At 36.2% G+C, this 21,966-nt stretch overlaps 2 protein-coding genes across 2 annotated transcripts in view; one reads left to right on the forward strand and one right to left on the reverse strand.

The window, feature by feature from the left end:
* Positions 1-16,724, forward strand: part of LOC107732706 (ubiquitin-associated domain-containing protein 2-like) — a 22,855-nt gene extending 6,131 nt beyond the window's left edge. Inside the window, exons 2-9 of the mRNA XM_016544119.1 lie at positions 1,520-1,647; positions 2,036-2,202; positions 3,087-3,158; positions 8,299-8,422; positions 9,160-9,207; positions 11,518-11,772; positions 15,436-15,570; positions 16,000-16,724. Of these exons, the coding sequence (XP_016399605.1) occupies positions 1,520-1,647; positions 2,036-2,202; positions 3,087-3,158; positions 8,299-8,422; positions 9,160-9,207; positions 11,518-11,772; positions 15,436-15,570; positions 16,000-16,107 (1,037 nt within the window). The 3' untranslated portion in view covers positions 16,108-16,724. The remainder of the gene's footprint in view (positions 1-1,519; positions 1,648-2,035; positions 2,203-3,086; positions 3,159-8,298; positions 8,423-9,159; positions 9,208-11,517; positions 11,773-15,435; positions 15,571-15,999) is intronic.
* On the reverse strand, positions 4,125-7,086 carry LOC107732705 (G-protein coupled receptor 183-B). The gene is made up of 2 exons (XM_016544117.1): positions 6,974-7,086; positions 4,125-5,369 (listed from the first exon to the last, which is right to left on the reverse strand). The coding sequence occupies exon 2, from the start codon at positions 5,343-5,345 to the stop codon at positions 4,275-4,277; it is 1,071 nt and encodes a 356-aa protein (XP_016399603.1). The 5' UTR covers positions 5,346-5,369; positions 6,974-7,086; the 3' UTR covers positions 4,125-4,274.
* Positions 16,725-21,966: the final 5,242 nt, after the last annotated feature.

Genomic DNA, 21,966 nt, shown 5'->3' on the forward strand with positions numbered 1-21,966 from the left:
TCCATTTTCTTAACAATGGTTTAAAGGCTGAAATGTAAAGTTTATCATTATAAAACTTTTTGTTTTTGTGAAAACTTGTATCTGAACTTTAAATCATACTTTTTACAGTTTAATAGTTTACCATAGACATTGCCTTACCCCGCTCATATGGTATTAATTTTATTTGTGCAGGTCTTAAAAAAGGTCTTAAAAAGTCTTAAATTTGAGCTTAAAAATCCTGCAGCAACCCTGCTGTGGAATACTATTTTTTCTTTCAGTTTTAAGAGTGTACATTTTTAAATGACAGTTGCCCTAGAAAACCTGATGAAAATTACCATAGTAACTATAGTTTCCGAGATATAAGTGAGTTTGTTTTCTCATGGGAACAGATTTGGAGAAACTTTACATTACTCGCTCACCATTGGATCCTCTGCAGTGAATGGGTGCCGTCAGAATGAGAGTCCCAACAGCTGATAAAAACATCACAAAAATATACAAGAAATTCGCACAACTCCAGTCCATCAATTAACATCTTGTGAAGTCAAAATATGCGTTTGTAAGAAACAAATCCATATTTAAAAGGGGTCATATGATGCTGCTAAAAAGAACATTATTTTGTGTATTTGGTGTAATGAAATGTGTTTAAGGTTAAAAAAACACATTATTTTCCACATACTGTACATTATTGTTTCTCCTCTATGCCCCGCCTTTCTGAAACGAAAGGAAAACTTGAAATCGCATCATATGACCCCTTTAAGACTTTTTTTTAAGCCAAAACAGTTCTAAACAAATATGTGGATAGATTTTGATGTCAACAGGAGATGGACTTCTTCACTGGAGAAAGGGTTCTTAAAACGTTAGTTAAAACGTCTTAAAGGTGCAGTAAGCGATTTCTGAGAAGCGCTGTTGATATTTGAAATCACCAAAATAAACAAGCTCCAACCGAGCTTGATAGTACCGCCACCAAATTCACAAACATGCTGTGCAACACAGGCAACTCCCCCATCATTAGTGCACACGGCACTTACTGGTGATTGGCTAGGAGTGTATTTTGGTGCTCGGTGTGATCCACTTTCAACAGTGTTTCTCAGAAATTGCTTACTGCACCTTTAATGATGGATTTGTTTTTTTAAAAGCACAGCTTTTTACTTCACAATATGTTAATTGATGTACTGAAGTCGCGTGGATTGCTTGTTGATTATTGCAACATTTTTGCTATGCTCTTTGGTCTCTAATTCTGACGGCGCCCATTCACCCATGGCCTGAGTGTGAGTACATTTTCAGCAAATTTTCATTTTTGAATGAACTATTCCTTTAATTTAATTATTTTAAAGAAATTGTAGTCACCACCATGGTTATATCAGTGGTGACATAAACCAGTGTGTTTGACTGAATTTGGTCTACTCACATAATCACCCAATGGACCCATAGGTCCCCCATTTGGAATATTAACTTTCATCCACTGACATGACAAATGTTAGAAGTTATAATTTCCTTGGTGACACATTTAACAGTACAACATCTGTGCTGCGTCTTACAGATAAAGCACCCCTGTCCAAGAGCTTACTGCTGCTTCCTACAGTCCTCACTGTGCTGCTGACTGTGCTTCTGCCTCAGTACCAGGATCTGTTCATATACAACCTCCAGGCTGTCAGGCAGGGCAAGCAGGTGAGATATTAAACCAGTTGACCTAAAGAATTCAGTGCACTATATAATAATGCATACATTTTAACAATGTATATCGCTTTGGAATGTTTGCCCTTTTATTCTTTTTTTTATTACTGTTGTTAGTAATAATAGTGAGCTATTGTGGCATAAAAAATAGTTTTTGTATATTGGTGATTAGATGCTTAAAAATAAACTATATCATATTGGTCATAAAAGAGCATTATCAGTCATTCTATAGGCCAAGCATTCTGGACAGTTTTCAGATATAAACGATCATTTTATTGGACTGTTATTGTGTTTGTAAATATTTTTAACTAATAGCATTTTGAATTATTTCTAGTATTTCTAAACACAATTATCCTGTGTGTGTTCCATGGCTCGCTTGTAGTTCTGGAGGCTGGTGAGTGGACGGCTCATCTGCTTGGACCTGAAAGACACTTTCTGCAGCAGTTTGCTTATCTACAACTTTCGTATTTTTGAGAGAAGGTTTGGCAGCCACAAATTTGCTGTAAGTTTGAATAGCAGCACTGTTGTGTGTCTTCCTGTTTTTTTAATATGACATTGCAAAATGTATTCTAGACAAGTGACATTTTCAATACACTGTGAAGTACTGACACAATATGCTTCTGCTTTGTTATACCATAGACATTTGTGACCCTGGACCACAAAACCAGTCATAAGGGCCATTGATGTATGGTTTGTTAGGATAGGACAATATTTGGCCGAGATACAACTATTTGAAAACCTGGATTCTGAGGGTGCAAAAAAATCTAAATATTGAGAAAATCGCCTTTAAAGTTGTCCAAATGAAGTCCTTATCAAGCATATTACTAATCAAAAATTAAGTTTTAATATATTTACAGTAGGAAATTTACAAAATATCTTCATGGAACATGATCTTTACTTAATATCCTAATGATTTTTGGCATAAAAGAAAAATCAATAGTTTTGACCCATACAATGATTTTTTTGGCTATTGCTACAAATATACCCCAGCGACTTCAGACTGGTTTTGTGCTCCAGGGTCACATTTAAGATTTGCACCCATTTTCTACATAACATTCTCTACATAAAATTGTATGGTATAATAAATAAATAAATAAAAAATTGTAAATAATTTCTGGATAAATTTGATATTCAAAAATACCAATATGGGGCTGTACACACCAACCAGTTTAAGAAAAGGTGCCTGAAAGTCACAGAGAAACTTGGAACGCCTTCATCTTATCTGGCAATCAGTTGACTAATTTTTAAAGATGTTTAAGGGCGTGAGATTTGCTCTTCAGCCTACTATTTATGATGTGCATTTTGTTAAAATGCTATGAACAAAACAAGTCAATTTTTTAATTAAATCAAAAACCCTTTCATATGCTACCAAGCATTTCCTTTAACATGTTTGCCTACTCTACATTCACATGCTGATGACTTTAACCCTCCTAACTCACCCATCCCCTCCCCTCCCCCCCTTTTTTCATGTTTGAACTTAAAGTGGATGTTCTTCCAGCTGGACTGTGAGTGGCACGAGTTTCTACACCATTTTAACAGTTGGTCTTTAGTACAAACCGTTAGATGTTTTCAACAGTATTGCCACGTGCATTTACTGTATGCTGTAAGCACAAAATGTATTAAATCCTGGAACACTTTATGTATGTGAAAGTGCAGCTCTTTCCTGTGGAACAAACAATGTCAACTTCCCTTTTTGACATTGTCTTTTAGATTAAATTTCTTGTGTCATTGTATTGTTATGAAAGTATTCTTTACTGGCAAAACAACATCTCACCAATTTATAAAAGCAATACGTGTTGAAATGGCAAGGTCTTGTGAAAGTAAAGTACCCTCTTATTTCAAGTTATTTCCTTTGAGCTACTAGCTTTTAGACTCTTCTTAACAAGAGACTGGCATAGTGGTTTCCTTTTTTGATGTGAAAAATCGATTTGCCTTCTTGATAATCTTGCCATCTATCTAAGAACTCAGTCAATCAAAAAAAATGTGTTAAAAACGTTTGATGAAGTGTCATCATCTTTGAAACTTTTTCACAATCAAAGCATCTTTTTGATAGTTCAGTAGCTTTATTTTGCAATTTTTAAAACTTAGGAATGATTCATTTATTTATGTGTGAACCATTAACTGTTCTTAAATGAATAGTTCACCCAAAAATAAAACTGTACTCAACCTCATGTCATTTCAGACCTGTGACTTTCCATCTTCTGTGAAACACAAAAGAAAATATTTTGAAGAATGTTGGTAATCAAACCATTTTGGTGACTATTGACTTCCATTGTAAATTAAAAAAGAAAATCTTCTGTTTCATAAAAGAAAGGAAGTCATACAGTTTTAGAACAAGTGAGTAAATATTGACAGAATATTCATTTTTGGTGAACTGACCCTTTAACAGTTATGTTTTGAATGAAAAATGCTCAACATTTATTGTCTTTTTGCAGCAAGTATTTTTTCTTTCTCAACTTTGATGCCAGTGCTTGTCAAGCGTCCATCTGTTTCATTTCTGTTTTTGTCTGTGACTTGTTTTGCCTTGTTCTTGGCTTTTAAGTCTCAAGTTCGGCCCCACATACTGTATGTGTTTGTTATCACGTTTCATCACCTTATGTTGGCTTTTGTTGGCAATTTTTTTACTGACCTTCTCTAATATTGTTCATTGTTATTCCTGTGTTGCGGCGTGTGCCGAGCACATCGCCTGTGCCTGAACTTTCAGGGGAGGTTCTTCCAACACTAGAGAAGTGGGTGCCAACCTGCCACTTCATCATTCTCATCAGCTTCTGCTTGTAGCCTTTACATGCAAAAAAGTAAACAAAGGGATCCAGGCACGAATTTAAGTTCATAAGGCACACTGTAATATGCAGCGATATCTGAAAGGACTGTAGCTCCTTGCAGTCCGGATCATAGATAAGTTTTCGGATCATGTATTGCAGAAGGTCTAGATGGTATGGGCTGAAACACACCACAAACACAAATACCACTCCTGCGATCACTCCTCTTGCTTTTTTGGTCCTTCCAGAACGTTCTGTCAGCCGGTTCGACTTTGCTGCTAGATGTAGTTTACGGGTCAATATAGAGTAGCAGGCGATGATTGTCACCAGTGGGACTCCAAAGCCTAAAACTACCCCAACAATCAGCAAGTAGGGCAGCCCTTTGAAAAGGCCCTCAAAATTAGGGTATTCCATACAGGTGATGCTGTTGTCAGGCTCCGTTTTGGTCAAGTTAATGGTCAGGAGAGGCAGCGTCTGGGCCAACACCAGCAGCCATATGGCCAGACACACTAATCGGGCATTTTTCACTTTTCTCAATTTCGCCAGCTTCAGAGGAAACACCAGTGCCACAAAACGATCGATTGCCAGACAAGTCATGAAGTTTACTCCAGCATAGCAGTTCAAATAGAAGAGCAGTGCTATGGCTTTACATAGTCCTTCCCCCAGGGGCCAGTGGAAGCCAAGGCCGTAGTAAACAGCTCGGAGGGGAAGCGACAGGCAGAACAGGATATCAGACACTGCCAGGTTGGCGGAATAAAGCGTGATGGAATTAAGTTTGGTGATGTTTAAGAAGATCACATGAAGAGCCAGGGCATTGCTTAAAAGTCCCACTGGACATATGATGGAATAGGCCAGAGGTATGAGAACTCGGGCCACTGGACGATGGTCATACAAGTTGGTGCAAGAGACGTTTTGCTCTAAATCTGGGCTCATCTTAGTTATATACAGGAGAAATCACTGCAGAGAGAGAGGCAAAGGATTGTTTTAATGCATTTATTTGATCAAAAATACAGTAAAAACTGCAATATTGTGAAATATCATTACAATTTACAATAAATGTAATCTGTTTTAATATATTGTCAAATGTAATTTATGGCAAAGCTGCCATCACTCCTGTCTTCAGTGTTACATGATCCTTCATAAATCATTATATAATATGCTGATTTGATGCACAAGTAACATTTCTTTTTATTATCTGTGTTGAAAACAGTTAATATTAATTTATATTTGCCTAATATTCTTTCGTGCAAACCTTATTTTTTTTCTAGGATTCTTTGAAATTGAAATCTTTTGTAAACATTGTAACTTTATTATAAAGTGACAGTGTCTTTACTGTCACTTTTTATTCATTTGATTTGTCCTTGATGGAAGTAATAATTAATATAAAATTTCTTACTGACCTCAAGCCTTTGAATGGTAGTGTACAGTTTTACTATGAATAGTAATTCTGTTCTCAATATTGTTGATTGTAGTAAGTATGTAGACTTCTGTAGTTTTTAAGCTGTTTCCCTTTTTTCATGCGAGGCTTGTTTCTCTTCCACGTGTCTGTTGCTTTGTCTACAACCCTGCATTATTATGTTATCTGTTATGTTATGTTAACTATCTTAAATGAGCATTTAAATTACAGTTTGTGACTTTTTTTTACATTTATTTGAAATTAAATATAATCAGTACCACTTTACAATAAAGTTCCAATTGTTAACATAAGTTAAGTACATTAGTTCATATGAGCTAACAGTGAAAAATAGTAAATCGTTAATTAATCTTAGTCCATTTTAATTTCAGTATTTTACTAACACATTATTCAAATAAAATGTACTTTTTCCACGTGTCTGTTGCTTTGTCTACAATCCTGCATTATTATGTTATCTGTTATGTTATGTTAACTATCTTAAATGAGCATTTAAAATACAGTTTGTGACTTTTTTTGACATTTATTTGAAATTAAATATAATCAGTACCACTTTACAATAAAGTTCCAATTGTTAACATAAGTTAAGTACATTAGTTCATATGAGCTAACAGTGAAAAATAGTAAATCGTTAATTAATCTTAGTCCATTTTAATTTCAGTATTTTACTAACACATTATTCAAATAAAATGTACTTTTTTGTATCTGTTAACATTATTTAATGGACCTGAGCTAACACAAACTAACAATGAACAGTTGTATTTTTATTAATAACTAATGTTAACAAAGTTTAATAAATACTGTAATAAATGGATAGTATTGTTATTTAACTTTAGTTAATGCATTAACCAAGGTAAAGTGTCACCATATAATCAAATATATACAAATCTAGTCACTCATAAGCTTTTAAAAAAGCTTTTGCAGAAATGTTAATATTTTATTGTAGGCCATTGTGCAATGAAGAATAAAATAAATTAACTTCACACATGGTCACCATAAAATTTGATAAAAAAAAACCTTTACATAAATGTATATATTTTTAAATGTTTGAGCTTAATTTCACACTTTTAATTACACGATTTTCCAAAACACACACATTTTCATTTCTTCTGCCCTTTTTATCAAAAATTGAAAGAAATTATTTACTTACCGGATAAGATAGAGTAGATTTTCACTCAGACATTGGTGCTATATGTATAAATACATCTCTATATCTCACTTTTAAAGCAGCGTAAAATGCAGCAAAACCGAGAGTTCAGCATCTCTTCCTGCCTCTTTTTCACTGTCTGTTACTCTGTTCCTCTCTTATCTCTCTCTCTCTCTTTCTAGCAGCGTGGTGAGTCTGCTTAAAGAGATAGTTCACCCAAAAATGAATATTCCGTCAGCATTTACAACAGGTTGTTGTAGCCTGTAATAATTTTTTTCTTCTGTTGAACTCAAGAGAAGATATTTTGAAGACTGATGTTAACCATTGACTTCCACAGTATAGAAAAAATATGGAAATCAGTGGCTACCAGCAACTGTTCGGTTCTTTTGTTCAACAGAAGAAAGAAATGAATACAGGTTTGAAACAACATGAAAGTGAGGAAATGGTGACAGATTATTCAGTTTTGGTTGAACTCTTTAACTCTATATGGAGAAGTGAAATTATCTTGTGACTTTCATTGAAACATCTAGATATTTTTACGTCAGACACTATAGTTACCGTTGATCTGGATTGAATCCGCATTTAGAAACATGTTTAGTTTCTTAGTTTCCTAGTTTAAGACTTAGTAAGGTAGTTATTGCACAAGTCCTATCATTTTTTTTTTTAAATAAAGGAAACAGTAGAAAGGAAGTTAAAATTATGTGAAAAATAGCTAATGGAAAAAGTCAAATTTACGTAGTACTTAATTGAAGTGCTAGTTTGCGTAAGCTGTTACCCCACTTGTCATTCTTCTTAAATGGTTGATAAACCATATTCTGAGTTTTGTAATGATTGTTGCGTCATTGTATGTTGTAATGAGAATTTGATGTTTATCTGAAAAACTGCTTAACAGAGACCTTGCTATCTATCACCTTTGTCAATAGATAAATTCTTAAACCGATAAATTGTGTCAATGAAACATCCTACCGTACTACTTAGTACCCTTTTATTTCCTCTGTTATGTATATAATACTATATGAAGTGTTGTCAAATTAACTAGAAAAACAAGTGACTGTTCGCCAATGTATTGTTGCACATAACAATGTTTTAGTCTACATTACATTGGAAAATAATGATTAAGGATAGGAAAGAAAATGTTACTTTCTACGTAAAGGAATGTTTTAAATTAGATTTTAAAGAGATTTCCCCTTTTCTTCATCATGGGCAGGCACTATTACATGTCATTAATTTGCACATTTTCATTCTGTATTGTCATCTGACAGCAAGGTTGAGGATTCACTTGACTTTTCCTTCTGTGTCTAACTCTTCATTTTCTTTCTCTTTCTCAGATTGGGCCCAGTCTTTGCTCTCTTTGTGCCTTTCTACAGCTCCATCCCACGTGTTCAGGTCACTCAGCTTCTCGGCCACATCTCAATCACAAACAAGTCTCTGACGTACATTGTGGGCGCACAGGTGAGCTCAGACTGCCTTCACAAATCATCTTCACTTTAGTTTTCTGTACTTCTTTAAGATTTCCCACTTTGCTAGTTTATCTCAGAAGCTACACACAAAAAGTAAAAGTCATTGCTGCTTGAGATCTTAGGATAGTAAGTGACATTTACTGGCACATCTTTTGACGAACAAGTGAAGACAAAACATGAAGTTTAAACGGCTAAAAAGGTGCGGGGTTTTTCAAAAACACCAGATATTTGTTGCAAGAGTAGAAACCACAGATAAAATTTTGTAGGATAACAGAGACATGAGAAACTCTAGCACCTGAGAACCTATTCGTTGTGGTCTCGTGCTCTGGTCGGGTTTTGAGCTGATTTGAGATATCAGCGATAACAGATGAAGTTGCATACTTACTCGTTAGAAAAACAGACAAGGGTAAATGACTTTTTACCTTTTACCATTACAGTCTTTTTCAGTCATGCATTCACAACCATATCCATTTATACTAACCAATGTAATTTAATCTTGTAATAATAGATCATTAATTGGGTTTCATTAAATTCATGTTCATATTTTTTGTTCCACTCTTGCATCAAATAAGATGTTTCTTTTTATCGAACACTTGTTTATGGATGATTTAGTGAGTTAGCGTTACTGGTTTGTAATGCTTCAAAGATACTTTGTGGATGTGAAAGTGCTTTCTTCACATAGTTCTGAATTTCTTTTGTTTTTCTGTTGTTCTGTTATCTTGTCATCAGCTCCTGACCTCAAGTGCCTACATGTGGGTGGTTGCTTGCAGTGGACTAGTAAGTATAAAGTGGCTCAATTAAAATAGCATCATGTTTCTATGTTTCCTTTTTTGCATCTGTAATGGTCTTTAGTAAGTATGATTACATGTATATGATGAAATTCAATACAACCCACAAGATTCACTGACCTGAGAAGTTGCTGAACCTATGGAAATGAAGACTTTTTTTTTTTTTGTGGATGTTTGGACGTTCACTAGGTTAAAGCTACTATTACTATCACTAGGTTAAAGATTTACCATTAGAGCATTCAGTGATGGTGGTTTCTAGTAGGAAAAGATAAATAAAAATGAAAATACTGTCATCATTTACTCCATGTTGTTCCAAACCTGTGTAACTTACTTTCTCCTGGGGAACACAAACAACCCTCTCTCTACATTGCGAGTAAATCACTCGCATATGCGACTACATCTTCACTCTGGGCGACTAAATTATGTCTAATATTAGCCAATGGCTAATAAATTCTCAGATTTTACTCGCCAGTGTGTGAGTTGGAGGCTAAGTATAAGTTTAGCACAGATATATTTTCACTTGCTGAACACTGACTGAGCGCTTCTCTCCGTCAGGCGATCTGTGTTATTTTTCAGTTCATCTCAATGGATGCGCAGCGAACCTGTGTTTGACGTACCATAAACTCTAGTGTGAAGGCGCACGACTCGCCGCCGCTTTGCTTTTTTCTCACACGCAAAGAGAGAGACAGAGCGAGAGAGTCTTACATACCATGCAGAATTGACGCGCTACATGTAATCGATATTCTTTGTTGTATTTTCCTGTCAAAATAACATGTTATAATAATGTTCCTTTGGAATTCTTCAGCTTTTAAAGTCCCCATGAAATCAAAATTAAAGTTTTTTGGGTGTTAGTATCAATATGTTAGTCTTACGGTTATCTATAAGGCAGTGTGCTCCAAAACGGTGACAAAATTCGCATTTAGGAGACATAAGCATTCAAAACTCGTCACTTCCGCCAAAACGGCTCAATGATTTTTTTGACGTCGCATCGTACTTCAGCTTCTCATCAAACTTTCTGTCCAATCAAATGCTCTCTAGAATCCGAAGCGCCCGCCCCCTACACTATAAAATAGACGCTGAAGCCGCGGCTGAAATCGGTCACTTGTCCACAGAATTAGTATTTTCTGTACAGTGAATGGCACGTAGTGCACTATATAGGGAAAAATTTACTAGCCAATGGCGATTCAATTGCCAAGGGTTGACAAAAGAAGATATTTTGAAGAAATAACTGCTTTAGTCAGCACAATGTTTAGCTTATGGGGTCTGAAATAACTTTGAACAAGGTTTCGAACAAGTGTTTTCATTTTTAGGTGAAATATCCCTTTAACCCAGTCATCACATAGAGAACCGCAAATTATGTAATAAATTAATTCTGGGTTTTTTGTGTCTTTTAAATTTATCAGAAAGCATGTTGTATGCTCTAATGGTAAAAAAAATCTTTATGGTAACTTTAAATACCTAGTTACTTTAGATAGTCTTTGCTACCGCTGCAGAGTTTGCTCCGATTTCCATTTCCATCGTAACCACAACTTCTCAGATTGGTGGGCCACACTTTATGATTATGTTAAACATAATTAAATGTGTTGTTTGAAAAATAAAGATGAAATTGCTGTCTTCTGGCCCCAAGAATTTGTTTCATGAATGTCTATTGAAGTCTATTTCAATGCAAGTTGGTTCATGCAGGTGCCTATTTACGGCATGCATGACCAACTCCTATCTATTTAAATAGGGAAATACCAACTCTCGAAAGCTGCTGGCCAAACTCACAATGAAATAACAAAAACTGTTTCTAGAGTGCAGTATTGCATGTTGTAGTTCCTCCCATTCATAGCAATGCTTTGAAAAGTCTTTTTGAAACAGGAAATTGGGTCAGAAGACATTTTTATTTTTATTTTAATTTTAAAATGAATACTGTAGTGTTTTGTTTTAATCCTGTCACAAAAAATACACGGTGTGCTAATTCAATTTGTGGTATCAGAAGGAAAATTCTCATTTTAAAGAACATTGGATCTGTTAGCAAAATGAACTGCCAATGCATTTAGTCCATTTTCATGGACTAGGGAAAAATTTGTGTCAGCTTTTAGAAGTACACTTACATATACTGTAGATGGCTTCAAAGCTTATAGACATGGTCTAAAAGCAACAAAGATCTTTTGATTTGATAGTAATCTGGCTCCTTGTAGATGCCTTGTCTTGCAAGGCTTACATGCTATTTCTAAAAACACTTGTGTTGGTGTAAACACAGTGTTACTCTCATGTTTTTATGGTAACCTCTCCTGTTACAATCACTTTGTTCCAGATTGCAGGCATGTTGTATTATAGTAATAAGTTGGCAGTCCAGAAGTTCATACGTGTTCCAGGATGGGCAGCCAGATGTGGTTCGGTGCTCCTAGAGCCGGTCTTCTCCAATTCTGAGCCCACTGCAGAGGCTCCGCTGGGGATGGGCGCTACTTTAGACATCCAGAGACAGCAGAGGATGGATATGCTGGACCAGCAACTGCTCCTGTCTCAGCTGGAACACCTCAGGAGAAATGCACAGCAACAACAGGCTCAGGTACTTCTACAATACTTTTGTTCTGAACTACCTGGGGTGACTGCCTTATAGCATTTTAGTTATCAGTCCAGACTTTTAACCATTGGGTTATTCTACAACCCCTTCACACGACAGAGAAGAACTAGCCTTGCCATGAATGGCATACAGCTTACTCCTTCCAAAGATCAGATGAACATCTCACTTATGGTCAAGGTTTAGAACAGTTGTTCTTTACCTTTTTGAGTCAAAACCCCATTGTCCAACACTAATGAGGCAAGATTTTTCCCTCAGTATTAGGGTTGGGAATCAAAAATCGATTCCGATTCCAGAATCGGATACTTAATGTCAGGAATCTGATACTTGTTGTCAAATTAAAATTTAGATTCTGCCTATCGATTCCTATGTGCTTTTTTTTTTCTTCATCTGTGATGACCGGACCTAGCGATCTGCCAGGACCTTACTCGCTAATCTAAGCGCTCCAAAGTTTGGCTACATTTGCGATCAGAAGCCAAAAAAGCTAAGTATAATATCTGTGATAGCTAAACATGTTGCAAGAGAGGTGTCACCACCAACATGACAAAGCACTTTCATTTAATAGATCGTTAAAGATCGCGAATACGATTCAAACACAAACGTGATTCTGTTCCTAAAATACAATGATTCGTCTGTTTCATTCCTCAACCTTTGACGTGTGCGATCAATGTTGTGATCACTTGGTTCGTCCGTGCAGCGTACAATAACACCAGTGTGATTTGAACATTTAAATCTGCGTTCGCACTGCCGTTGACCTAAAGAAAGCAGCTGTCTGTCATGAATGAAACAGCTCGTTTGAGTTTCCCTCTTTTCCTCGGATTTCTTGGCTTTCAAATAGCTTGAAAAACCGCCGTGCACAGTTTACTTTCACTTTCAAATTAGGGGCAATTCAGCGTTGATTCAATTCAAGCAACAACAACGTCAAACTCAGAACTTTTATTAACTGCTCGATTCACTCTCCTCACGTGATAAATAAAATCTGATTCCTGCTTCGTGGTGCACTGTCGTTCGCGCACGGTTCGGCACGCTGCATTGAGCGTTTAGTTTTTAAAAGTATCTGTCCTCTAACTGAACTAGGCTAAATGATTTTTGTTACTATAAAAAAAGAAAGCTTGGAGGCACGGCATATACACCTTGATGTAAAATAAAATAAATAAAATACACAAAGTTTAAATAAAGTAATCAGCAAACACTGTGAAACCAAATAAATAAGAAACGAATGTTTAAAAAAAACTTCCAGTCAATAGGCTTTTCAAAATCTAAAATATTGCCAAACCTGCGCCTTTGCATTTCCTTTCTAAATAATCTTCTGCCATCGTCTTGTCTTTCTCACCTCACTCTTGTCAGTCTGCTCGATTCACTCTCCTCACGTGATAAATAAAATCTGATTCCTGCTTCGTGGTGCACTGTCGTTCGCGCACGGTTCGGCACGCTGCATTGACAGTTTAGTTTTTAAAAGTATCTGTCCTCTAACTGAACTAGGCTAAATGATTTTTGTTACTATAAAAAAATCAAAACGACGGTGGGGGGCGGTGCCGCGGTAGGCAAATGATGTAACCGGTGTTGCGGCTTAACACCGGTATAACCGAAAACACCGTCTATCGCAGCAAGCCTAATACCCAACCCTACTCAGTATATTTATTGAGGGGAAAAAATAAAACATTTTATGTGACTTATGTCTTTTTTAGCATTTTAATTAAGTTTGATTATTTTAATCTACTAAAAATATGAACAATGGGAATATTAATTGTATTCATAAAAATATATTAGAGTAATTTTAAAGGGGTCATATGATGTTGCTAAAAAGAACATTATTTGGTGTATTTGGTGTAATGAAATGTGTTTATGCGGTTTAAGGTTAAAAAAACACATTTTCCACATACTGTACATTATTGTTTGTCCTCTTTGCCCCGCCTTTCTGAAACGCGTTGATTTTTACAAAGCTCATCGGTCTGAAAAAGCGAGGTGAGCTGTGATTGGCCAGCTATCCAATGCGTTGTGATTGGCCGAATACCTCAAGCGTGTGACGGAAATGCAGAGAGAAAGGAAAAATTGAAATCGCAACATATGACCCCTTTAAGTCATCCTGCAGCCCCTTGGAAGTTTGTTGGGGCCTCCTAGTGGCTCCCAGCTCCCTGGCTAAGAATATCTCCGCAGTGTGACGTAGCAGTGTGTTATTGTCAGAATCAAAATCTCTTTTATTCACCAGTGCTTGTTATTGAGTGTTGGCAAGTGACTGAGTAAGTAGAGATGCTACTATCTCAACTACATCTTTCAGAGGTCTGACTTTTATTGCTGAACTTTTAGTACCAGGATTGTCCCTGTAATTAACGTTCAGCTGTTTTTAGTTCACAAATTGGTTTCAGATTCGAGTTCCTGTGCTATGTCCTGTGTTTTCGGCTTGTTTATGCAAATTAGTATTTGTGTTATAATTTGTCTTCTAGGTGTTTTTCTTGTATTTTATATAAGCTTACCTGTTCAGATATTATACAGTCACCTTAGTTGTGATCTGCTTTTTCAAAAACAGAAGTTTGTGAAATTATTGTGAAATTAGATTATTGGTATAATTTTTATATTCTAAATGAGTTGTAAGAAGTTTCCATTTCAAAGTTTTAAAGTATTTTCTTGATCGGGTATGTTCAAATAGTATTGGATCACAAGCCATGCTGTTTGTGGGAAAAACAGTGATGGAGGTCTGCTTACATTTCCAGAGATGAGGTATAGACATCAAAACTGCAATGAGTCATCTAGCTCCATTTCTGTATTTCTGTCACTCTGGTTGGACAAGATGTTCAGTGATATGTCTTGTTTTTCATCTTTTTTTCCATTTATTTTCTCTCAATGTTTCTGAACAAGAGGAAGTTAATGGTTTCCTGTGAGCAAACACAGACAGCCACATGGTTTCATCACGGATACCTGATACAAGTGCAGATCATTTTGTCCTTGATAAAAATCTAACTGAAAATGAGAAAAGCTGTTATTTTCTGGAAATGATATGGATAATTAGCATAGAACATTCTTGTTTTCTCTCATGTTTTAAGACCTATGTGTAGCTATGAATTAGGCCTAGAGTATGTTAGCATTGTAGTTGATAAACCTGTAGTAGGATTATGAATATGAAGTAGGGATAATGCTTGCCGGTTGTTAAGTTTGTCTTTTATTGGAGTTTTTGAATGTGGAGAGAGACAGAAATCACCACAGTTACAAAAAAGCTACCTCTATTGGACTACAGTAAGATAAGATAAAGAAATACACAGCAAGATACACTGTCTATAAAGTTATATAAAGTAAAATTTACATTATGCTTTTCTTCTTTATTGTATATCTGATTATATGAACTGGCTTCTCAAATGAGAAAAAAAATGTAGGGTGGGACTTTGTCCATCGTTTGCTAATTGCTGCAATCTGATGTGAGTGACAGGTGACCCCACACAGATGCAGAAGTGACGTCATTTAAAGGCGAGATGTTTTTGAAAGGAGAGGGGATGATTTTTATTAGGAGGATGCATGAATTTAAAAATAATGATGTGCACATTTATAATCAAATTTGTGATCATTGATAATAAACACTGCAATGTTCCATAAAAATAGGAATTGTCCGTTTTTATTCCATGGTGACTTTAAAAAGAATTCCTGTCATTAATTCAGCAGACAGGTCTCCTGAATTGGAACAGATTCTTCCCGACTCTAAGGCACAGAGGACAGAACCGGCACCATGAGGGTCCCCAGCCGCAACAGCCCCCTTATATGCACCCGCCGGATAACACAGCTGTGGCTGAGGAGCAGGTAAGATCATATTACAGATTTTGGTCTTTATCTCGGTTTATTAACCCAAAAATTAAAATTTGCTGAAAATGTACACTCGTGCAGGCCATCCAAGATACAGATGAGCTTGTTTCTTCATCAGAACAGAAGAGGAGAACTTTAGCATCACATCACTTGCTCACCAAACAACACAGTAATCCACGGCACCCATTCACTGCAGAGGATTGATTTGTAAGGCAGTGATATAATGCTAAATGTCTTTAAATCTGTTGTGATGAAGAAACAAACTAATCTACAACTTGAATGGCCTGTGTGAGTGTACATTTTCATTTTTGTGTGAACTATTTATTCAGTTCCACCTTCTATTTGTTTAGCATCATGGGTTGCTAGATTGAACATAATTTTTTGCCATATACTAACTTTTTAATGATACATTGCTGTTATCACCAGGTTGCAAGATTAATGGAGATGGGTTTCTCAAGGATGGATGCCCAAGAAGCTCTAAGAGCATCTAATAATGACATTAACATTGCAACAAACTTCTTGCTTCAGCACTAAGATTAAAATATATCGAAGATGACTGGGAGGACAAGGAGAATGAGTTTTTTAACTTCTATAAGATCACTAAGTTGAAAGTACTTAAGAACACAACACTGGTGTCATAACTACACCTGCTGGAAGAAGTTAAGAGCGCTGATACACAACTCACAGGAGCTGATGATGTCACATCCTTTCTGACTAGACAGTGTGGCGCTCCTGCTGCTGTCTTGCAGTGCTACAAGGAGTTGACTTGCAATTGCAACCCTCTCTGGTCCACAGGATAGAGCCAACATGGTGGACAATTATACATTGTGTCTCAGGGCTTGTGCCATTTGGCATCGTCCTTGAACCTACATCGTCTTATAATTAAGAATTCTATAATATATTGATAAATTATTAAACCATGTGTTGTTTTGCTATAAGTAAACTGAATACCTAAGCTGTGTGTTTTTTCAGTCCTCCATGGAACACAAATGAGGATGTTTAACAGAATGCCCTGGCTGATCTTTTCCATATGATAAAGGTAGAGAGTGACTAGTGGCTGGCACGCTCCAAAATAAAGGAACTATAATGGCGCTTTTCCACTGCATGGTAGGGCTCGGTAGGGTTCACTTTTGTTTTGGGGGGGTTTTCCACTGGGTACAGTACCTGGTACTTTTTTTTTTAGTACCACCTCGGTTGAGGTTCAAAGTGAACCGTACCGTTACCAAAACGTGACATGTAAACTCTGCTGATCACGGATTGGCCGGAGAGAATCGTCACTACCTGCGTCACTGAACTTGCGACACAAACCAGCAAAGCCAGCGAAGGATCGAACGCAACTGTTTTGAACGAGCTCACCTTTTTTAACAACCAAAAATGGCTGTTTTGTTGTCTGTTGAGGATGTACAGACGTTCCTCTCGTTGATAGCAGAGGAGCGGATCCAGCAAGAGCTTGATGGGGCGACGCGGAATGAAAAAGTTTTTCAGGAGTCGCAGCAGTAGAGGTGGCGCAACTAACGACATGTGAATAATCCCGCCGTCTCTAAAGCGGTACTGAACTGCAGTGGAAACGCGAGCCGAGCCGTGCCGTACCGTACTGAGCCGTGCCTAGCCGAGTCGTACCACGCAGTGGAAAAGGGCCATAAGATACCATAAAAGTAGTCCGTATGACGTTTGTGGTTACTATAAGTGAGATAAAGTCATAATCAGTCCCTCTGTTTTCTGTGGTTGCACATATTTCAGCTTAACAGGTTCTTGAATCTCATAAAACAGGATATGAGATCTGTGGCAGAGGCCAAAATTTTATTTCGGTTTGTTCCTCATGCAAAAGCTCTCATATGACTTCAGAAGACTTGGAATATGGCATATTACAACTCTCTTTTGATGCTTTTTTTTTATAGACATCAATTTGTTGTGTGGAAAAGAGCAGCCTGAACATTCTTTCAAATATCCCTTATCGTCACAGTATTTTTGTGTTCACAAGAGAAAGAAAGTCGTGGTTTTTGGAATGACATGAGGGTGAGTAAATGATGACAAAATTATTTTTGGGTGAAATGTTTTTTTTTTTTTTGGTCGAAACTTAAAAGGGCTAGTTGTATGGCAGTGTATTTAAAGTACACCTGGATTTAGTGGATTCTTGAAGAGGCCACTGACACGCCATTTAATTCCGAATCAAAACTAATGAAAGTTTGGGAAACAGAAAGCACGAAATGTAATATTCTGTCAAAGCCTCAGATTGTTTTTTTTTAATTATTATTATTTTAAATTAAGTAGAAATACACATTTTGTCATTGTTATTGTGTGACTTTGCTGTCTGAAAAGCCTAAAAAAAAGTACCATGACTTTTATAGTGGTATGTTGAAAAGGAAACAAGTGGAACTTTCATGCCATAGTCATCCAGTTGGAAATATTTCTATTTTATGATGCTTAGAAACTTTTTCTGCACAATGAAAATTTATAATATTCAGAGCATCTTTGTGTTTATCGGAGAGTGGGACAAAACTTTTTTAACAGCATGATTTCTCTGTGGTACAAAAAGATAAGATGAAATATTGTTTAAACTCTCATTAAAGGGATAACAACAGTGTTGCTACCCATAACTGGCATTAAAGAACAGCCATTTAAATATAAATTATTATGATGTTATGCTAATAAGATTTTATTCATGTGAATGTTCTCTTGTTTATTATGCAAAACAGTGTTTGATTTTGTGTCTAATCAAGTGGTATTTAAATAAAAAAAATGTTTATATGAATTAATGTTCTTCTGACTGCCAGAAAAGCACTGGTCCACCCAAACGCTAAGCACTCCTGCCACTCTTAAGGTTCTGTGTTGAACACTCATTGTGGTCAAACAGTAGGTCTACATTGGGTGAGTAAATTCTTTAAGATGGTCTTTTGATAATAATAGTAATAATACCATTACTATAATACCAAACCATCATCCCAAACTAACTCAGCTCTCCGTGCCCACCTCCGTTTTAAATAAAAAAAATGTTTATATGAATTAATGTTCTTCTGACTGCCAGAAAAGCACTGGTCCACCCAAACGCTAAGCACTCCTGCCACTCTTAAGGTTCTGTGTTGAACACTCATTGTGGTCAAACAGTAGGTCTACATTGGGTGAGTAAATTCTTTAAGATGGTCTTTTGATAATAATAGTAATAATACCATTACTATAATACCAAACCATCATCCCAAACTAACTCAGCTCTCCGTGCCCACCTCCGTCTGTCAGTGGAATAATTTTTGGTTGCTCTTTTTCTCTTCATCTTGGGAAAAATGCATTTCACCAGTTTTACAGATTGAGATGGAGTCTGAAATTCAAATTTTTTTAAAGACTAAACTCATTCTATAAACCACCAGACTGGATTTTAACAGTTACTCAACCCAGTAGGAGTGTGTGGTTAGGTTTTGTATCTAAAGCTCACCCCATTCTTTCAACAGATGTTAGACAACAGAATACAATGTACAGTGACCCTGAACATACATCTGTACCTTTACCTCTTTTAAATCTGTTGTGCTGTCTATTCATATGTCACAAAATTTTTAAACGTAGTAGCTACACTTAAATAATGGATAAATGTCCAGCTTCAACAGTAAAAGCAATTAAACATTGATCATGTCATGTAACTCTGCATCTTTGTTATGTGTGCACAATGCAAGAAAAATAAGCCTCTTTGAAACGTATAACCATGTCAAGCAATAAGATGGCAGTGTTTAACTTATTCTGTACAGCACTGCGCCCAAGACAGAATACTACTAGGAAAATGATTAAACTTTTAACTGTTTGATTAAAAGAGCCACATATAAATACATAGCCTGTTTTTATTTTATTTTTTAATTTATTTTTTAATTGTGTGTTATTTAGTATGATTTGAGCTATATCCTATTTTCTAAATCAGAAATAAGAAACAGAAGAAATTAGAAAATAATATTAATGAAAAACAGTAGTGTACATGTGGATAAATGGCACTGTAAAACAAGGTATGAATGTTTAAACAAAAATAAAGAAATAAATGGTGCAGCTTTAATTTAACTCAAATAATTTTACCTGTATATTACTTCTGACAATACTTTCCAAAGCAACGTTTTGTCTTACAAAACCCCCAATCCAAAGGCAACAGGAAAAACATACCTCAAAACTAAAGAAAACATTTGAATTGCACTCCTTGTTTTCATACAATAGCTTTATTCTTTTGAACTAAAGCTATAGCAATGCTACTAAAGTTTGGTGTTGTGTTTTGGGTGAGTGATATCTGATAAATTGTAGAGCGCAGGTTGTTTACTTACTCTGGTGAAGTAGTCATAACAGACAGTAAAGCTTTTGGTTACAGGTCTGTCAGTCCTGACCTTTAAGGACATTCTTGGATTCAGTGGTCAGAACTGAAAGGTTAATGTGGTTTAGTCAATGTCATGCTTCAGCAAATGTAATGGGATTTGTGAAATGACACTGTGTGAAGTAGCCAGGAAGTTTTGGAGAATGAACACCAGAAAAGCAGCTTAAAGCAAGGGATCAAAGTTAAAGTCATTTGTACAATATCTGAATCTCGTGAATCTTTTGCTTTTAAAATTGTTTCATTTCACCCACACATTTCTACCAGTTGTTTTCATAAATCGCTCTGTGGCATAATATTATAATAAGTTTTAATAAGCATAATAAGTTTTGTAACCTACTAAAGCACACAGATTACATTCCGATTTGGAGGAATTAATGTAGAGTAAAGGTTTAGAGTAAAGCAGTCAGACTGTATGTACTTGGCCAAAGATCAACATAAGAGGCGGAATTATAAATGTAAATGGCCTGTGCTTAAATGTGAAAGACATTTACCCATGTTTGTTTTTTGTCTTACATAATATTGCACACAAAACTGAAAAAGTGCTCCAGTCAGATTACCTGACTTCCACGTGACAGAATGTTCCATCTAGGCTACCACATTGAGGTAATAAATTCATCCTCAATAAATTATTTTCTTCACAAGCACTTTGGTGCAGCTTACATTCTTTTAAAATTTAAGTATTAAACGAAGTCATACGTCGTGGAACCATCCAGTCTAACACTATTGATGATACATTGGGTGTTTCTCAAACGGAAGGCTGCATATCTCAGCTGCCGCCTGCCACGTCATCAAACATCGCTGAAGGCCGTCTCGCAAGGATACTTGGAAGGCAGCCTTCGTTTCGCGTCCTTCATTCAGCTGAATTTGAAGGATGCATGGGATGTATCCTTTGCGACCTTCAATCACCCACACTCCTTTGTAACCATTCCATTTCATGAAAATAAACTGACGAAAAACGTTTCAGTACTGACCATGTCTGAATTTATTATGAAATGTAAGACAAAAAATAATGTTTTCGGACATGAAAGCATAGATGTTATCTTTTGTTTTGGTGTAAATTACTCACTAAACACTAAACTGCCAGTAATGTAAGCCACTGGGAGACTAGACGGCTGTGATTCTTTGTATTGCATTAATAGAAAGCCAAATAATATAATGATTTGTGATACAAAGTATTTTTCCAAAACTAAGGCGGTGAGGGCGGGAACATATGTGGCGTATAGCCACGCGCACTTACTAGACTGTCTCATTCTAGCGTTTAATGCCGAGGAGGACTCTAACCTACAAGCCTCTGAAGGACTGAGCTAGGAAGGACGCAGCTAGCCTCGGTAGGATGCAGCCTTCCGTTTGAGAAGCAGAAGCACCCATTTTTTTCAGGTGTGAACTGTTCAGGAAGTTGAAGGATTGGCACCACCTGGTGGCCTTATAGTATCCATTCACTATCAGAACCTTTCAGATGTCGCATAACCCCACATCCTCCTACTCTTGTCAACCACCAGGACAGGAGGCAATATGTTTGTCAAAGATCAGGCTTGTGGATAACAAAGTTCATTTGTTGAGGTTTAAGGAACCACCTGTTCACCCTTGTATTAACTTTGGATACAAGTGGCATATCCCGGATCACCTGCTCATAGCCTACTATTAACCATATTCCTACAAGCATGCACTCTTTTTGAGAAGAAAAAGTTTATACTTTCGAGTGTGTAGCAGAAGAAATAAGCATGTGGACACACTACCATGTCATAAAGCTGTTGCAGAGATATGCTCATTTTGTCACTTAACTGACAAAATTTTATTTTAACATTAACATTTTAACATTTTATTTCATGAAATTTATCCTAATATTCAGAATGATATCACAATGGCCAAATATCTGTTTTGGTATTGTGCTATTCATATCTTTATGAAAGTTTATCAATTTTATTATTTTTTTTCAATGAGTTGTGGGCAGCATCAGCTGTTAGAAAATCTCTCAGAAATACTAGACCATCTGGCGACTTTTGGCATATTCTTTTCAACATACTATGCTTTGGGACATGTAGGATAATATGCACATT

This window comes from Sinocyclocheilus rhinocerous, unplaced genomic scaffold (genome assembly GCF_001515625.1).
Source record: "Sinocyclocheilus rhinocerous isolate Xijiao unplaced genomic scaffold, SAMN03320098_v1.1 scaffold971, whole genome shotgun sequence".
Classification (NCBI taxonomy): Eukaryota; Metazoa; Chordata; class Actinopteri; order Cypriniformes; family Cyprinidae; genus Sinocyclocheilus; species Sinocyclocheilus rhinocerous.

Bases quoted from the DNA above. Each gene is read 5' to 3' on its own strand.
- LOC107732705 (XM_016544117.1), bottom strand. From the start codon at position 5,345: ATGAGCCCAGATTTAGAGCAAAACGTCTCTTGCACCAACTTGTATGAC.